This window comes from Ipomoea triloba, chromosome 10, assembly GCF_003576645.1.
Source record: "Ipomoea triloba cultivar NCNSP0323 chromosome 10, ASM357664v1".
Classification (NCBI taxonomy): domain Eukaryota; kingdom Viridiplantae; phylum Streptophyta; class Magnoliopsida; order Solanales; family Convolvulaceae; genus Ipomoea; species Ipomoea triloba.
This window is the reverse complement of record NC_044925.1, coordinates 11,245,069-11,264,352: the sequence shown is the minus strand read 5'-3', so window position 1 is coordinate 11,264,352 and position 19,284 is coordinate 11,245,069. Positions and strand designations below refer to the sequence as shown.

At 41.2% G+C, this 19,284-nt stretch overlaps 2 protein-coding genes and 1 long non-coding RNA gene across 3 annotated transcripts; 2 read left to right on the top strand and 1 right to left on the bottom strand.

Moving 5' to 3' along the window:
• The first annotated feature begins 3,438 nt into the window (after window positions 1–3,438).
• LOC116031608 lies at window positions 3,439–3,866 on the top strand. The gene is made up of 2 exons (XR_004100624.1): window positions 3,439–3,524; window positions 3,766–3,866. It is a non-coding gene; the product is annotated as an uncharacterized LOC116031608 (long non-coding RNA).
• A 6,369-nt stretch (window positions 3,867–10,235) lies between these two features.
• Window positions 10,236–11,246, bottom strand: LOC116033140. The gene has a single exon (XM_031275900.1). It carries the CDS (start codon window positions 11,244–11,246, stop codon window positions 10,236–10,238), a length of 1,011 nt encoding a protein of 336 aa, XP_031131760.1.
• Window positions 11,247–14,145: 2,899 nt separating this feature from the next.
• Window positions 14,146–19,020, top strand: LOC116032537 (TMV resistance protein N-like). The gene is made up of 6 exons (XM_031275140.1): window positions 14,146–14,756; window positions 14,896–16,000; window positions 16,231–16,500; window positions 16,633–17,415; window positions 17,522–18,147; window positions 18,378–19,020. The coding sequence occupies exons 1-5, from the start codon at window positions 14,239–14,241 to the stop codon at window positions 18,062–18,064; spliced, it is 3,219 nt and encodes a 1,072-aa protein (XP_031131000.1). The 5' UTR covers window positions 14,146–14,238; the 3' UTR covers window positions 18,065–18,147; window positions 18,378–19,020.
• Window positions 19,021–19,284: the final 264 nt, after the last annotated feature.

The window sequence follows — 19,284 nt, the reverse complement described above, 5'->3', positions numbered from 1 at the left end:
AGGTGAAAATGAATCGCTCTTGATAATACAAGATGATGGGGCAATCCCAACTAAATTGGTCGACAGTTGACTTAATAATTACAAGATTTTAAGTTTGATTTCCCGTAGAGTTTGTTTATTGGTCTTCTTGATTTGAACCAGTCAACAATGGACAACATATACTGATTTACCTCTAGTGGTCCTTTGCTGGTTAGGGTCAGAAAATGAGTTTCACTCGGAGCGCATATTCAGGTGACAACTTGCCTTTCCGTAAATCAAATATGATTCAGCGAATTGGATGAATGATTTTTTGGAGGGAGCTTTTTACTATAAATCTTTGCATATTTATTGTAGAATTAATATTCTCATAAATAATGAGACTTTCCTAACAATGATAATCTCAATTTAATGACACGATTAGACTAGAAGAAATAAGGCAATTTATATGAAGACCATGGTCCATATAGTATTATGTACCCTGAATCGAAACAACGAGGTACAAAATTTATACAGGTAAGATACAAAATTTTATAATACAAGACACAAAAAATCACAGCACAAGACACACACATGTGATATATTTACTTATTTTTCAAATCTGATTTAGGTATATAATTTGTGTTTATAGGTACAAAATTTCACAACACAAGATACAAAAATTCATAACATAAAGACACAATAACCAATTCATTTCAAGTACATAATTCATACTAAAGATACACAATTTCATAATATAATATACAAAAACTTACAACATACATAAAATACATACTATATATGCACCAGGATCTATATAATGCACTGTGAACCCTGGTTCATGGTATTTGTTAGACTACCAACCCGTCCAACCGCAATGTTGCATGTTTCGCTTAATGCCAAATTCTATGCATAAAAAACATGCCATTGTGTATAACATGCACATAACGAATATTCCTAAGGTTAGTCTCCCATTGTCACCTTTAAATGCAGACAAACACAACTTGTTTACTTCTTAATTATAAATAATTTCTACTAGATATAATACATACTAAATTAATGACTTTTTTTTTTAATTCCAATTGATAATTTAAAAATAAAAAGTAAGACATATTCTGGTAGTAGAGTTGTTGAATATTTATCATGGACTCGTTATATGCTGGGACAATAAGTCTTGAAGGCTTGAGGTCTAGAGTAACTATCTAGTTGTCATCATATTGCAAGAATATAAATAAAATGACAATAGAGCAGGGGCATTGCTTGCCACTTGCTTGATGCGATTAGAAAGCTTGTTCATTAAGATTGGATTTGTAGCATTTATACAACCACAAAGAAGCCAAATGCTTGTGCCTAGGGGTGGGCAATTCGGTTCGGTTTATCCGAATCGATCCGATCCGATCCGAACTTGTAATACAAACCGAACGGTTCAAGATTCTTGTAATCCGAACCGAACGGTTTAGTAAAAACCGAACCGAACTTTGTTAGATTTTAATAATAATAATAAAAATATAAATAAATATTATATATATATATATATATCCTAAGCCCTAACTGGAATGAATTTCAAAATTCATTCCTCCAATGAATTGAAATTTCATTCCAGTAAATTGGAATGTTTCATTCTAGTTTTGGAATATTAGTTCCAGTTTTATTTTTTATTTATTATTTTGTTTAATGCAACTGGCCCTATTACATTGTAGTATCTGTTCATCTAATATTGTTAATTTTTTATTTTAATTTCTTTGAATTGTTAATTTGTTATGTTGTTATTTAATATTTAGATATTAGACTTTGGATTTGGGTTATGTGATGAATATATACATAGTTATTACGGTGTCCCGTTAAGTCGCGGCGCCCCACGACCGCCTTGTCGTGTAGGAAATGTTGAAATTCGAGGGTCGTAAACCGAACCGAAACCGAACCGAATTAAATCCGAGCCGAAACCGAACCGAAATCGAACCGAACTCTAATGTTAAACCGAATGGTTTAATATTCTTTTTAAACCGAAAAACCGAAACTGAAACTGAAAAAACCGAACCGAAAACCGAAACGCACCCCTATTAAAATCCGTCGTCCATTTAGCGACGGAAAAAGCGATGAATTTACATTCCGTCGCTAAATTGCAACAAAAATGGCGACCGAATTTTATTTCATCGTCAAATGAAATATTTTTTTTATTATAAAAAATAATAATGCTACGGAATTAAGGACGGAATTAGTTCCGTCGTAATTAGAAAGAAGTGAAATAACATATTAACATAACCCTTCTGCCCTAGCCTTCTAATTACATTGAGCCGCCTCCTTCTCATCTGCTCCAACGCCTGAAGAGTCGCCATCTGCCTAGTCCGCCATCGCCGTCTCCCACTCCTCCACTCACAGACGGCGAAGCTCCAGTCGGCTGTCCAGGAAGGTCGCCGTCGGTGTAGGCATCATTGCAAAAGGACTTCCGGTGGTGGAATGACGACACAGGTAGCTCGTTCTGTTGGTTTGAGGACGTACAGGAGCTCTTCCTCCCTACGGGCGACGACGCAGCTAGCTAGTCTCCGGTGCTTCTCCGGCGGCAGAGGACGGTAGTACGGCGATGCTTCTCTGGTAGCTTCTCCGGCAGCAACTGGTAGGTATAAAATATAAATATTACTCCGTATTTATTATTTTTATTCTGTATAAATGTTATTGCTTATTTATTTCAATTTCTGGGCAAATTCATCTAGGTAGCATATTCTTACGCAGTGAAACTGGTGCATAGATTCGAGTTTTAAGCAGTGAACATTTGCCCCCTTGCGTTCTTGGTTTTGATGAGCTTATCATGGTAATTTAGACTATCTTGTGTTGCATTAGGGATAGGGTTATTTCCACCAGGTGTTTCTTCAATTTTCTCTTTGTTTTTCATCAACAAACACTTTTTCTCTGTGGTTGGCTTTGATTTGATTAGTGAAACAAAACAAAATGAATTAGAATCGAGGAAACTTTTCCCATATAGGGAAAAAGAACTTAAAGTTTGGGGAAATTGCATTGATAATGTTGTTGAATTACCTAAATATGTAGCAACTATGATGTGGCTTAGTTCTATTATGCCTGGCAGTGAGATGGGGATATATGTACTGCGCTATTGTCCATGTGAGGTTCATAAACCAGTGATCTTTAGTGGCATGGAAACTTAGCTAGAAAGAGTAGAATAGACATAGATTATTTTTCATTAATTATTTTATTTTTTTTTGTGTTGCTAGCCCATGTCTTTTCCCTTTCTGATGAAATTTTGAATTGTGCATTCATCTTGATTTTGTGATTATAATTGGGAAGTCAATACCAGTCACCATTATGCATGGTCATAGTAACAATAGCAGGGAAAACCATAAACATAGTCGTTTTTCTTAGATAAATACTTGTGTAAATACTTACCTAATATATGCATCGACATCCATGGCAAATAAAGTGATGAGAACAGTGCAATAAATCGTGCAGTGCAGTATTAGGAGATGAAATATGGCCTGCTGCTGAACATGGCAGAACAATGTATACAATCCGGCAGAGAATTGGCCCATTGCTCATGAGAATGGAGAAAAGATATGGTAAGTTAGCTCCTCTAAGAAGAAACACTAACGTGGATTCTCTCTTCTCGCTCTTTTTCTAGATGATACACTCATACACTGAGACATCACTTGAATTGTCTTTCCAAATTGTTCTCAAGTATTACTTGTGATTATGCCAATCCTGTTATGTGCTCTCTCTCCTCATAAACCTGTACTGGATTATATTCAAAACTATAGCATTTGTTTTAAAGTTTGCTACTGTCTTTTATTATATTGTCAGGAAAGATGGAGAGTATGACAGGTGAGTTGTCAGAAAAGGAAATTATTCGACAAGAAAGGAATGCTGGTTTCATTAGTGACAGGGTGAGAGAGATTCAGGTGAGTACTATTTTCGCATAGACCCATGCTGAAGTTATTTATTTATTTTTCTCACTCTTCCTCTGTATTGATAGGCCTGCTGTTATAATTTATAAACATCCTTTTTCTTCACTTTTGCTTGTTATAAAATTTTTTGGTTGCTTATAATGGATATTCACTTGCGGCATACAACAAATAGACTCTCATCGGAATTAATTAATGAGTTGAAGTAGGTTTCTAGTATTTAGATCTCTGCTTTGGTTAGTGAAATGGAGGAAAACAATGACAATTAAGTGATTTCTTGTATAAATATGTTCAAGATTTAGATTTCAATTTCACTGATTCCAATTAAGTTGAAGCTGTACAGGATTACAATGAAATACATTAACCCTAAACTGGGGATGAGGGAACCAGGAGCAATTGGATCCATTTTCACTTGTGGCAAACAAGCTGAGGGCAATGGTAATAGCAGAGGTATGCATTTTAGAGCCTGTGATATGCCCTATGGTTGGATTTTATTAGAAGCTTATTATCTAATTCAAATTTATACAGACTGGTAAAGGTTTATTTTTTGGTAATTTGAATAATGTGTTTTTCAGGAAAGGAAAGGTAAGATTGGAGATTGGAGATTGGAGATTGGAGATTGGAGGAGAACCATATAATTAACAGATGAGATGGCCTGCAGACTTTATCAAATTGTTGAAGAAAAGTTCAAATGGACAGAGCATAAGTTGTGATGTGATCAGATCACAATTATTAAGTCTACCTTCTAATTAAGAACATTATATTGTGCTCAAGTTTTTAATGGTAGTGATGATCAAACACATGGACCGTAGCAACATTTAGTGACTCCGGTGACTCTGATATGATCTTACGTGCTTGAATTTTATAATGGTTTCGTTGGCTTAAGTGGAGTTTAATGTTTCATTTATTTTAATGTTTAATATTTTAAAAGTTCTTGCTTTCAAAAAATATTTTAAAAGTTCGAATTACTATTTAAAAATAATAATTTTAAATAAATTTATAAAAATAATTTCAAAAAAGCGATGGAATTGCGAAACAATATAAATTTTAAGACGAAATTTTTGTTTCACAAAATGTGATGAATTCGTGACGAAAAACAATTATGATGGGAAAAAATGGCGACGGAATTAGCCTCAAAATAATTTTTGTAGCAAAATCGCGACGGAAATAATTCTGTCGTGCTTTTGCGACGCCTTGTTCCGTCGCCAATTCCGTTGCTATATTTTGCGACGGAATTATTCCGTCGTGAAAGAAGATACGACAACCCAATAGACGACGGAATAAATTCCGTCGCAATTCCGTCGCCAAATGGGTTTCGCGACGGAATTTTGCTGTTTCGCGACGGAATTTTTCCCTCGCGATTCGCGATTTTTCTTGTAGTGAGCCATCGGCCTCGAAGGCCATGAGGTCAGCTGATCGCTTAGACCGGGCAGTTTGCTCCCGTCGGCCTCGAAGGGCCATAAGGTTGGCGAACCGTAAAAGATCGGGCAACTTACTCCCGAGATGGGCGCCTTTCTCCCATTGGCCTCGAAGGCTATAAGGTCGGCTGACCGCAAAGATCGGCCACCTTGCTCCTGAGATGGGCTCATTGCTCTCATCGGCCCTGGAGGGCCATAAGGTCGGCTGACCGCATAGATCGGGCACCTTACTCCCGAGATGGGCACTTTGCTCCCATCGGCCTTGAAAGACCATAAGGTCGGCTGACCGTAGAGACCGGGCACCTTGCTCCCATCAGCCTCGAAAGGCCATAAGGTCGGCTGACCGCACAGATCGGGCACCTTGCTCCCATCGGCCTCGAAAGGCATAAGGTCGGCTGACCGCATGGATCGGGCACCTTGCTCCCGTCGGCCTCGAATGGCATATGGTCGGCTGACCGCACAGATCGGGCACCTTGCTCCCATCGGCCTTGAAAGGCATATGGTCGGCTGACCGCACGGATCGGGCACCTTGCTCTCGAGATGGGCACCTTGCTCCCATCGGCCTCGAAAGGCATATGGTCGGCTGACCGCACAGATCGGGCACCTTGCTCCCATCGGCCTCGAAAGGCATATGGTCAGCTGACCGCACAGATTGGGCACCTTGCTCCCGAGATGGGCACCTTGCTCCCATCAGCCTCGAAAGACATATGGTAGGCTGACCGCATAGATCGGGCACCTTACTCCCGAGATGGGCACCTTGCTCCCATCAGCCTCGAAAGGCATATGGTCGACTGACCGCATCAGTCGAGTGGCGATTATTATGTAAGGAAAATAAAAGACCTTCATTACATGGTACGGTCATTACATAATGGGGCTTCTTCGGCCCGAATACATTGCAATACACCCTGACTAATGATGGAATAAAACTAAGTCCTCCGAGTTCCAAATCCGATCAACCGGTTTTCCCATGGTAGTCTCCAATATGTAAGTGACGGGTCGGACTACAGTAGAGATAACATACGGGCCTTCCCATGTTTGCGCGAATTTTCCTGCATCGGTTGGTCGGCTTGCCTTTCATTCGCGGAGGACGTATTCCCTGACCTGAAAATATCTTGGTCGGACCCTTTGATGTTGTATAAATGATGAGTGAAAATATGGGTATGAATTGTAGTTCCGCTGAGGATTGGGGTTATGGCACGTAATTGTATGAATTAAAAGTACTAGGCACTAGAGTACGTGAATCAACTAGAATCCAAGCAACTAAAACTGAATGATGTAAATTAAAAGAAAGCAATTGACTAAGGAGTAAACTGAATGATAAGGGAATGGGCCAGATTAGGGGTATTGTAATCTTAATATTCTAACAATCTCAGAATTAGGGAAGAAATAATTAACCTAGGGATTTACGGGCAATGCACAAAAGAATTCAATTCAGCTACTTTCGTAATCAATAAATAAAATTAGGCTACAACTGCCCCACTGTCGTGATGCATCAATCATAACCTTAAGCAACTTAGCATTGTAAGCCCCCAAAATTACCCCTATTCTCATAGTAGGAAAATTAGGTTGAAATTGGTAAGGCTCGAGGTCTCCATCCAACTTTCGTTGTAATGAATCCCTCTCTTAGACTAGCAATTAATTGTAGCCATCAATCAATAACAAGTATAAAGCAAATCCCCAAATCAACATAAACCCTAGGTAAAAGATTCAATCCATTTATGCAATAATCATAAATTGAACATCAAGATTAACACCCTAATCCAAACCCATAAGCGAATTACTCACGCATGATTGAAGTAAACAAAGCAAAGCAATAATAAATAACCATAAACATTGCAAGAAATCTGAGAAGAAAGTAAATAAAGGAATAAGAGAACTTAACTAATAAAGAACAAATCCAACTTCAATCCGAGATTCCAAGCTTGAAATTAAATAATCTAATGTGAAACTAATCTAAACTATGCTAGGGAAATATAAAGAGAAGGGGGAAAATAATCTAACTAACTAGGGTTCAGAACTCTGTAAGGGAACTCTGTAGGTTCCGCTTCGACCCACTTTGAGAAATAATCGATTGCGACTATTACGAACTTCTTCCAAGCCACCAGCTTTGGGAACGGGCCTATGATGTCCACCCCCCAACGAGCGAAAGGGATCGCCGTGCTGGCAGGCTGATAGAAGGTCGCTGGCCGACCTGGGGTTTTGGCAAATTTCTGACATGGTTCGCACGCTCAGACAAGGTTCTCGTAATCCAGCTGAATGGACGGCCAATAGATCCTATCAACATAATCCGGCGGGCCAACGATCTTCCGCCTTGGTGAGCCGAGCATAAGCCCGAGTGTAGCTTATTCATAACAATTTCAGCCTCAAACGTGCTTAGGCACCTCATTAAAGGGCTCCTATACGAGCGCCGATACAGGCAATTATCCACGATTTGGAACCTCGGAGCTCGGAGCTTCACCTTTCGCGCCCGATCTTCCTCATGGGGTAACTTTGCGTCTAGCAAGTATTCCTTCAGGTCGGTGATCCACTGATCTTGTTCGACTTCGATCGGCTCAACCTCCAACGACTCTATACATGGCACGGTCGCTTCTAGGATGCGGGCAATTTTTGAGATATGCTCGGGAGCCTCGTGGACTAGTCGTGACAACATATCAGCATCGGCATTCTCAGTCCTCGGGATATGGCTGACTTGGTACGTTTCAAATCCTCCGAGCAACGCTAGCACTCGGTTTTTGTATAGCGCCAACTTATCTCCTTTGGTGATGAACTCACCAGTGACTTGCCCGACCACAAGGGCGGAATCTGTTCGAGCTCAAATGGACTTGGCTCCTAGCTGCTTGGCATGTTGCAGGCCGGCGATTAAGGCTTCGTTGTTGGTCGGCGAGAATCGGAACATGACGGCATAATAAGCCTTGAACCCCTCCGGTGTTGTGATCACGATTCCCGCTCCCGCGCCTTTCCTTCCGCTTGATCCATCAGTGCTGACCTCCCACCACTCGGGAGACTAAAGTTCGCTCTGGTCGCCCCCTCCGTCGCAGGCGGTGCATTCCACCACGAAATCGGCCAAGGGTTGAGCTTTTATAGCTGGTCGGGGCTTGTATTCCAGTGTAAATGTGTTAACATCATTGCCCATTTGACTAATCGGCCCGATGAGGTCGATGTTTGTAACATAGCGCCAATCGGCTGATCTTGGAAGTAGGGCGTCAACCGTTTCGCCGCTAGGACTAGGGCGAACACCACCGTTTCGAGCCGAGTGTATCTGAACACCGGTCCCTGCAAGGCATGGCTCACATAATATACCGGCCTTTGTACCCCCTCGCTGTCGACTCGGCACAGAACCGCACTAACAGCTCGATCTGACACAACCAAGTAAAGTTCTAGGTCTTCTCCCGGCTCTGGCTTGGAGAGGACGATTAGGGATGCCAGGTACCTTTTCAGATCTTCGAAAGCCGCCCGACTCTCTTCATCCCAGGTGAAACCAGTTGACTTCTTCAAGATTTTGAAGAAGGGGTGAGCACGATCTGCTAGTTTGGAAAGAAATCGACTGAGCGCTGCCAGTTTACCCCGTCAGCTGCTGGACTTCCCTCACGTTGGTCGGCGGCTGCATATCCAATATGGCTTGAATTTTTGTCGGATTCGGCTCTATACCCCGCTTGGTTATCAAGTAACCAAGAAACTTTCTAGTTTGCACGGGGAACGTGCACTTCTTGGGGTTCAATCTCAGTCGGTGACTACGCATGATTTCGAAACATGCACGGAAATGGTCGGCATGGTCGGCCCGACAGGGGCTCTTAACGAGCATATCATCAATGTACGCATCCATCGACTTTCCCAATAGTGCACCAAACACTGAGTTAATCATTTACTGATAAGAAGCTCCGGCATTCTTCAACCCAAAGGGCATCACCCGGTAGCAATATAGTCCGTCTGGCGTCACGAATGCAGTCTTCTCTTCATCCACCTCGGACATCATAATCTGGTGATATCCTTTGAACGCGTCCATGAAACTCATTAATTCCGCCCCGACCGTTTCGTCAACCATCTGGTGGATGCTTGGTCGGGGGAATGGATCTAAAGGGCAAGAGCAGTTCAAGTCGGTGTAGTCAATGCACATGCGCCAAGCCGGAGGCTTGGGCACCAAGACCACATTGGCGACCCAATCCGGGTACACGACCTCACGGATATGACCTGCCGCTAGCAGAGACTTGACCTCCCCTTTGACGAACTCCCGCCTATTAACAGATAAGTGTCTCTGCTTTTGCTTGATGGGCTTCGAGGTCGGATTAACGGACAACCAGTGACAGATCACGGCTCGATCGATGCCGGGTATGTCCTTAGGTCCCCACGCGAAGATGTCGGCAAACTCTCGCAACACTGACAAGATTGACCGCTTAAGATCGGGGCACAGGGACGTGCCGAGCTTGACACATTGATTGGGATGATCTTCGCGTAAAGGGATTTCTTCCATGGCTTCAGACGGCTCAGGTTGTTCTTTTTTCTCCTCATCCTTCCTTCCGGCTATGGTGTTCACATGGGACGTGCTTGCCGATTGCTTTTCCACCGCCCGAACATAACACAGCCTCGCGGACCGCGGGTCTCCTCGCACAACCCCCATGCCCTCCGGGGTCGGGAACTTCATGCATAGATGAGGTATGGAAATAATCGCCCTCATCTGGGCTATGCCCGGTCTTCCTAAGATGACGTTATGTACACAAGCCAAATTCACAACGAGGAACTCCATGTCCAACCTTAGGATGCGCGAGTATACTCCGACTTCAACAGGGAGCGTTATGACACCTTCCAGGTGGATCATGTCACCTGTGAAGCCCGAAAACGGCCTTCGGACTGGCCTTAGGGATGAGCTTTCCAATTTCAACTTTTTAAACGCTTCCAAGTAGAGGACATTGACGGTGCTCCCTGTGTCTACCATTACTCTCCGGACCTCGGCTCTTCATATGTCGATTGTGACGACCAAGGCTTCGGTCGACTGGTCTCCCCCGGGAGAGAGGTCTCGGTCAGTGAAAGTAATGGGTTCTTCCTTCAGTCTTTTTTCCGGTTGGTCGGTGCTGATCGAGCATACCGGCATGTCCCGCGACCAGGCGCGGCGTTGGTCAGGATCGTCGCCTCCTTCCGGCCCTCCAAAGATGACGTGGATAACTTGTTTTGATTCGGCAGGGGGAGGGTCATGGTCAGGTTCGAGCCCCTTGTCCTTCTTCTCCTTGTCAGATTTTTTGAAGTATTTCTTCCAGCCCCGACGCCGGCCTTTCTTCTTTTCGGCGGCGAACTGTGCCAGTTCCCCCGACCGCAATAGATCTTCAATCAATCCCTTCAAGACATGACACTCGTCGGTCTCGTGGCCCCGGTTCCTGTGGTATGCACAATATTTATCTTTGTCTAGGCCATCCCTCGACGGGGCCGGGAGCTGGATCATGTTGCATGATTGGGCATACTCCAGTATTTCGCCATCGGTCTCGATAGGGTAGATCGGGTTCCTGTCTTGGTCCTTTCTTCTCTGGTCGGGCTGTCGCCGCAAATCTCTCTGAGCTTGCCCAATCTCTTGCATGCGCTTGGCAGCGTTGCCTTCATCAGCTATCGCGTGGTTGGTCATTCGCCTGAGGGCTTCTTCATAAGTGTTCGGCTGCTTGAGAATGAGGTCCTGATACAAGGCTCCCGCTCGTAGCGCAGAGAGTAGTAGGTTGATCGCAGTTGTCTTGCCCGCCTTCCATCGTTCGCTGAACAAGGTCAGGGATTCACCTTCACGTTGCTTGTCCTTTTCTAAGGAGGTGAAATGTTTTTTGGCCGCCTTCGAGATAGCAAAGCGGTGAACAAACTTTCGGGCTAGTTCGCAGAAATCCGCAATGGACCCGGGCTCCAAAGATGTGAACCATTCGACCGCTCGGCCCGAAAGGGTTGAGTAGAAGGCTTGGCACATCACGGCATCGGACACTCCCATCATCAACATGTTTCCATAATATGAGTTGACGTGCTATTCTGGGTCGGTCCGGTCGGAATAATCTTTGCTCCCGGGTACACGGAGATCCATGGGATATGGCTGGTCCATGATGTCCTAGACGAACGGCGTGCGAACCAGATTGCTTTCCATTCCCCTTGGTCCGACCTCGGCTTGATCCTTTTTCCATTTATTTAACTCAACTCGGACCTGGTCTAATACTCCCCGGGCTAGAACCCGGTTACTTTCCGCAATGTGCTGGCCCCTCTTCGGTTTTGTTTGAGAGGAGCTTGTCTCACTGGAGTGGCTTGTCGTTGAGATGCTCATCGGCTAATGTCTCCGGTTGCTTCGTCCGCGTGGCCTGAGGTCAGGAGAATCGATGCGATCGAAGGCACTGGTCCGCGATGGATCCGGCTGCGGGACCCCCCTAGGCCGGTCGGACGTACTCAGTCGAGACAACGCTGGCCTCCAAACCGGAACCGCGAGTGTAGCCTCAGAGCCCCAGGACCTTCGTTCGGATTGCGAGCGGTGCAAAGCAGGCGGAGCCGTTGGGATCGTCTCGACTGAAGTCGCCTCCGGTCTAACAGGCATTGCGGGATACATCGGCGGCATGGCGGGATACATGTATGGTTGCGGGTAAAACCTTGGCAAAGTCGGCCACCATTGCATAGTCGGATCTAGAGGATACTGGTACGACATTGGTTCCCCGGGCATCGGGTATTGGTAAGGCGCCGAGCCCCCAGGCATCGGGAAAGGGACCTCTTGATGGATGGCGTTAACCGACTCCGGCGGGGGTATTCCAGCCATGTTGTTGGGATCTAACCGGGAGCTGAGTTGAGATCGGAGATCGTAGTTGCCTTCAGCTTCTTAGTTATCGAAAAAATCCATGTTCGGATGCATGGGAAGGACCGTCTAACGAAGAGTAAATGCTTTTCAAGTCGCGGTCCCCACGGACGGCGCCAAAAATGATAACGTTAAATATGGCGATACGAAGCTAAAGCGGGTAAATACGATCTCTTATTATTAAAAAGGATCAAAGCGCCGAGTTACAATACAAAAGGGCTCGAAGGGCTCTACGGGTCGGTAGTGGGCTTTCGTACTGTCCGAGCATTCTTTAAGGCTTAGTTTCGAATTCCGCCAAAAGATCCTTCTCTCTCCTCATTAATGCGGTATTTATAAGAGGGGAAAGTAGCGACCTCCGGGGCTTCGGCATGGCGAGCACGTGGCGCGCATGCGTCTACCTTGCTCCTTGCCCAAGCGGGAAGGAGCACGTGGCAGCCCCGACAGGACCACCGTCAATCAATCAAGGTCACGATCGAGCTGAGCCGGTCGGGCCAAAGAACGATGGAGCCGACCTACCGACCGTAAGAATACTATCTAGGTAGCCGACCAGCGTAAGTGAGTATTAACACTATCACCCATATTTAGTTTGTTTCATTTACCAAGTCCTTAGGAGTTAGTGCATTAGTGCCTTAGTGGCTTGATATTAGCTAGTTAATAAAATGCATCTTTATCTCTAAAAACCAACATTCTTCTCTGCTTTCTATATTTAATTTGCTTTATCAAAAGTCATAAAGTTAGTCTTCGGTCTTCCAATTGGGGCCCTTTCTTATGACACAAGTAGGTTCAGAGCATTTTACATATGGAAAATGGCTTTCCTCAAATTATTCTCCCAATTTTTATTTTCATTAAATATTTAACTTTTATTAGATCGATACAAGAAACAGAATGAACAAAATTCATGCCCCACTCATTTTTATTAGGCAATCAAATTAAAGCATGACACATAGTATGAAGTAGAAAAATTGAATAAGAAATGAGAATCCATGTAATACTATTTTTGTACAAATACCGTAAACCTAGCTACCTGCTATAACATCCATCAAACATGCTACAAATATAATCATCATGGAATCCACTCCCCTAACTAATCAATTGCTCCTTCCCTCATCTTCCTATTCACTTCCACGCAGGCACCACGCAACTTTATACCGATTTTCAATCAGTGTGTTAGATTATGGCCCAAATGCATATTCTTTTCTGCTTAATTTCTGGGATTGTGCTTGATTTTATACATTTGTACGGTTATACCGGGCCAATATAATTTTGGTCAGCTTGACGATACAAAGTCTCCAATTTCATAATTAATTACGAAAAATATAATTTTGTCAGTATATATATATATATATATATATATATATATCAAAGTAACGTGCATGCTCAAATGTACTTGATTGTAAAATGGGAAGTGTAATGATAGTCTTTGGATCATCAATTAAGAAAGTATCGAAGTGTAAAAATAGGAAATGAATAATTAAAATGACAATCTCTTATTTGAAATTAATGTTGTTCAGATTTTCATCCAAAATATTAGTATGCGACTAAATAATTCAAGGGCTAATAATAATGGTGATGCCAATAATATAAGCTTTAAGTTTACTGTTACTCTAGAGAATAATATGTCTGAGTTATACTAACCTTTAAGCAAATGGTACGATTTTGAAAAACATTCTCCAAAAGTTTATAGATGTGGCTTTTTTTTTTTTTGAAAGTAATAGATGTGGCTTTTAATTAGCTTGAAGATAAGACTTTTTCTTTTGTATGAATAGGTGTATGCTTTAGTTGTTAAGTAGGGTATATATGAAGTAGACAAAAATGTGTTGCTTTTCCATCATATCGAAAATGTTGAATAGTTTAATGGTATTTACATATGCTTTTTCAAGTCTATGCATTCACACTACCGCAACTTCATACCAATTTGTTAGATTATGGAAAAGTGGGAAACACCATCATATCTTCTTCTCCGTTTTCTGTATTTAATTTGCTTTATCAAAAGACATTAAAGTTTGCCTTCCAATTGGGGCCCTTTCTTATGTGACACACGTAGGTTCAGATAAGAGCAATTTACATACATGAAGTAGTAGTATCAGACGACGCACTACTAACCATACACTAAGCAACCTCTACTTCTTTGTTTTTATTGTCTGTTGTTTCCATAACCATCATGGAATCCACTTCCCAAACTAATCAACTGATCCTTCCCTCATCTTCCTCTTCACTTCCACGCTATTGGCACTACGATGTCTTTTTGAGCTTTAGAGGTGAAGACACACGAAAGTCTTTTACAGATCACCTCTTTGCTGCGTTGTGCCGAGTCGGAGTTCACACTTTTAGAGATGCAGAAGAGCTCCGTAAAGGAAAAGACATCTCCACTGACCTCATCAAAGCTATTCAAGAATCAAAGATTTCCATTATTGTGTTCTCCAAAACCTATGCCTCCTCCCGTTGGTGTCTTGAAGAGCTTGTGAAGATAGTGGAATGTGAAGAAAAGATGAATCAGGTGGTTTTTCCCGTATTTTATGATGTAGATCCTTCTCAAGTGCGCAAACAAACTGGTGACTTTGCTGATGCATTCTCTCAACATCAACAACGATTCAAGCCCGAAAAAGTTTGCCAATGGAAAACAGCTCTCACTAAGGTTGCGGATTTTTCTGGGTGGAGCTTACAGAACGATACTGACGGGTATCTTGATTTCTCCCTTTTATATAAAAAACAAAATTATTAAATACATTTTGTTAGTATTTTCTGGTTGTCTTCTTCCATTATTCCTCTTATATTATACAATTCATCGGTCAGTAATTCACTCAACAAAAATTTGCAGGTATGAATCAAGACTTATTGACAAAATTGTAGAACAGGTTCTACATGTGGTGAACCGTACATTTCTTAATGTAGCAAAATATCCTGTTGGAATTCATACCCGAGTTAGAGAAATACTTTCTTTATTACAAAGTAAATCAAATGGTGATGTTTGTATGATAGGGATTTATGGCATGGGCGGGGTAGGAAAAACAACCTTAGCGAAAGCCATATTTAACCAAATTTCTGCAACATTTGAAGGTAGTTGCTTTCTTGATGTTAGATCAAAATATCCAAAGGGAGGGAGTGTAGGTTTAAAATGTTTGCAGAAGCAACTTCTTTGTAATACTCTCGAAACAATGAGATTTGAAGTTAACCATGTTGATGAAGGAATTAGTTTGATCAAATTAAGGCTTAGATCAAAAAGGGTTCTCATTGTTGTTGATAATGTAGAACATGAGAGTCAATTAGAGGCATTAGTTGGAGAGAGAGATTGGTTTGGTTCAGGTAGTACAATTCTCATTACAACTAGAAATGTTAATTTGTTGAACGGCTTCGGAAAAGATTGTGAGAAGTACAATGTTGCGGTGTTAAGTTCTAAGGAATCTTTGAAACTCTTTTGTTGGCATGCTTTTAAGGACCCAAATCCTTTGGAGACTTTTGCAGAACTATCAAACGTGATAGTAAGGTATGCTCATGGACTTCCTTTGGCACTTATTGTTCTAGGCTCACATTTCCGGTCAAGATCATCAATTCAACACTGGACAAATGACTTTGAGAAGTTGAGAAAGATTCCTCACGAAGATATTTTGAATATCCTCAAAATTAGCTATGATGCACTTGACGATGATACTCAAAGAATCTTCCTTGATATTGCTTGTTTTTTTGTGGGTGAATATATCTGGAAAGAAGATATTGTTAAGATATTGAATGCTTGTGGTTTCTTTGCTCAAAGTGGAGTTAGTACTTTAATTGATAGATGCTTGTTAAAAGAAGATCTTTGTATGCATGATTTAATTCGAGATATGGGAAGAGAAATTGTTCGCAAGGAATCCGTTATGCAACCTGAGAAAAGAAGTAGATTATTTTTACATGATGAGGTTTTGAACGTGCTTGTGAGCAACAAGGTAAAACACCCGTTTGTCATACTTGATTTACTTTATTGTTTTGATTTGTTTTATTAAATCACTTAGCTTGCTTAGTTAATTGCATTTTTTTTTGCCTTCCAAAAAGAAGGTAATTACATGTTTATACTTTTTAAATAATTTATTTGTTATTGTCATTTATATTTGCATTATATTTATATATGTCACTTAATTAGGAATGTTTTACAATGCTTTGAAATGTTTTTTGCTAGGGCACTGAAGCAATTGAAACAATGATCATAGATTTATCAAAGGGAGTGCATTTGCATACTAAGGTATTCTCTAAAATGAATAGGTTAAGATTACTCAAAATCTTATCCATGAATGATGGGAGACATTTGAAGTACCTGTCAGATGAGCTTAGATTGCTTTATTTGGAAAACTGCCCTTTGAGACGCATATCATCTCATCTTTGCTTGAAGCGACTCGTTAGTTTAAATATAATATCCAGCACTATTAAGGAATTTCAACCCAAATTGCAGGTATGTCATTTGTATGATATTTTGTTTAACAGTTATATATTTTTTGAAAGAAAGGCTTCACAATTTAATTAAACTAAAAGATAAGGAAAAGCTAACCACAACTTTATATATATGTTGTATTGATTTCCACAGCATTTTAAATGTTTGGAGATCTTAAGGCTCGAGCATTGTAGGCAACTTAAAAGAGCCCCAAGTTTTGTTGGAGCACATAGTCTAAAGATATTGTCTTTCATGTTTTGTTCAAATTTGGTTGAATTGCCACGGTCAATTGGAGATTTAAAAAGCCTTGTCAAGTTACAAATGGGATTTTGCAAGAATCTCATCGGGCTTCCCAGTACCATTGGAAACTTGAAATCTCTCAAGCTTCTTAGTGTGGGAGGGTGCTCTAAGCTAAAACAATTGCCTATTAACTTGGGAAAACTGGAGCAGCTATGTGTGCTTGATGCTGGTCGGACTACTGCATCGGATAAACCTATTTCGTATATGACATCTTCAAGTTCCTTGGAAATTCTACGTGCTCCTTACCAGTATCTGCAACATTTAGACCTTCAAATTTGTGATGGGAGTCTATCCTGGTTGATAAATTTAGATCTAAGCTATAGTTACTTCCATGCTCTGCCCTTTAACCTTTCTCATCATTTCCGCCTAAGCAATCTTAAATTGGACAGCTGTCAAAACCTTCAAGTGATTCAAGATCTTCCACCCAACCTTCATATACTGTCAGCCAGTAATTGTCCTATACTGGAAAGCGTACAAGGTCTATCTGGCTTATCAGGGCTACAGAATTTGAAACTTTGTAACTGCAGTAATTTGATTGAGCTTCAAGGCATCGAGAATCTAGTTCGTTTAAAATACATGAACATAAGAGGGTGTAGCGTTCTGAGCAGTAAATATTGGTGTGACAACTTCTTCAAGGTTAGTACGTACCTGAAACTGGCTCTATCTGATATATAATAATGATCTAAAGCTTTCTCATAGCATATATGTTGATATATTTAATTTAATTAATATACGCATGCAGGCACATTTTAAAACCCCAACCCTTGGACGGTTTAGAATGAGTGTTTCAAAAGACATGGTTACACAATACTTGTGGAGCAACGGAGCAGTTGGATGTTCATCTGCAAATTACACTTCACCATTGTTTTTGAAGAAAAAACGGATATTCATTGTTGTGATGATTTCATGTTTGTTCCACAAATGGTGTCTATTAGAGTATGCAAATGATGGATCAGGGGACTATTATCGGCGGGGTGAATATAATGATAAGGGGTTGGAATGCAGAGTATATAATCATTTTACAGAACCCAATAAAGTGGAAGAAGTAGAGGTGGTTATAGAGTTAAATTCATCATCAGTTGAGCAAGGAGCGAAAGAGAATTTCATTATTCAAACATGTATAGTACATGAAGAAGAAGAAGATGATGAGGTGTGCTTCTATCCTATGAATCCAGTCATAAAATTCCATCACCCTAATAGATCTACACTCCGCTCCAAGGAATCTGCTGTGATTACTATAAAACACAGAACTAGGTCTCCGGAGCCGCATGGGGCTCCTCATTGAAGCAAGGACACACAGTGATGGATAAGGATTTGTTTATACAGATTAAGCAGCTTTCTCTGCACCAACCTCAACTTGTATACACGGTCGGTCTTATCCTTAAGCAAAATAAAAATAAGGGCCCTTAATATATGAAGTTAAAAGATTGGGTTAATTATAAATAATTAAATGATAATTTTAAATTTTTTTATAAATATATTTTTTTATTTAAAAAAAAACATGTTAGGTTAGCCTTAGAGTAGTGTCATTCAAACTTTGGCCCCTATATAAATTAATTCAACATTTGTTAATATATATCTATTAACTTCCTACACAGAAGATGAAGGTGGGCTGGGAATGAAGAATTGTACCGGGGATAGCTACGAGCGAGCTTCTTTTGCTACCTCCTCCTTTGCCTTATTCTTTGGGTGGTCAGTGGTCAGGTCGCCTGGCATGGGATGGCCTCAAATTGATCACGGACGCTTTCTTTTCCACTAATGGTGCGGCTGGATGGTGGGGCATGCTTGAGAAACTCATCAGATCAGGCTTTCTCATTGCCTGATTATCTTTTCCATTGCTTGCCTCTCGAAGCGGAGGTTTTGGCTCTTACACTGGTGCGATTTGACGTCTTTGATTCTATCTCATATTGAACTCGACTCTCTGACATTGGTTCACTACGCTACCTCAACCCCATGGAGAATACGGAATGCTCTTAGTCGCATCCACTTGCGGCTTACCTCTTGGTCGACAATAATTGCTCACGTTTATTGAGAACCTAACCGAGTGGCAGAATTTCAGAGGGTTTACAGCACACTTCAACAACTTTGTTTACTTCTTTTAACTTATTACCAGAGAATGTTAAATTAACTTAATAAATTCTTATTTCGTTAAAAAAAAGTGAGATAAGTATATCACAAGAAAGGTTGTAATTGTTAAGTGGATTTAAAATTAATAAACAATTTTGAATTCATGAATTCAAATCTTTGCATATGTAAACATTTTTTTATCTTCATCAAAAAATAAAAAAATCAAGTTAGGGGACTCCTCCCAACGTTGGACCCAGGGAGGGTGCACATCTCGCCCGCCCCTGTCTGTATAGTAGCTGCCTGCTCAGTCTTGTCTTGAAGATCTTGGAGCTAGTGCAAGCTAAGGAATTAGTTAGTGCATTTACTTCATTTGTATTTTGTAATAAAATCATTATAGTTTTTCATTGGAGTCATAAGAGTGCAAATAAGTTAAGCCAA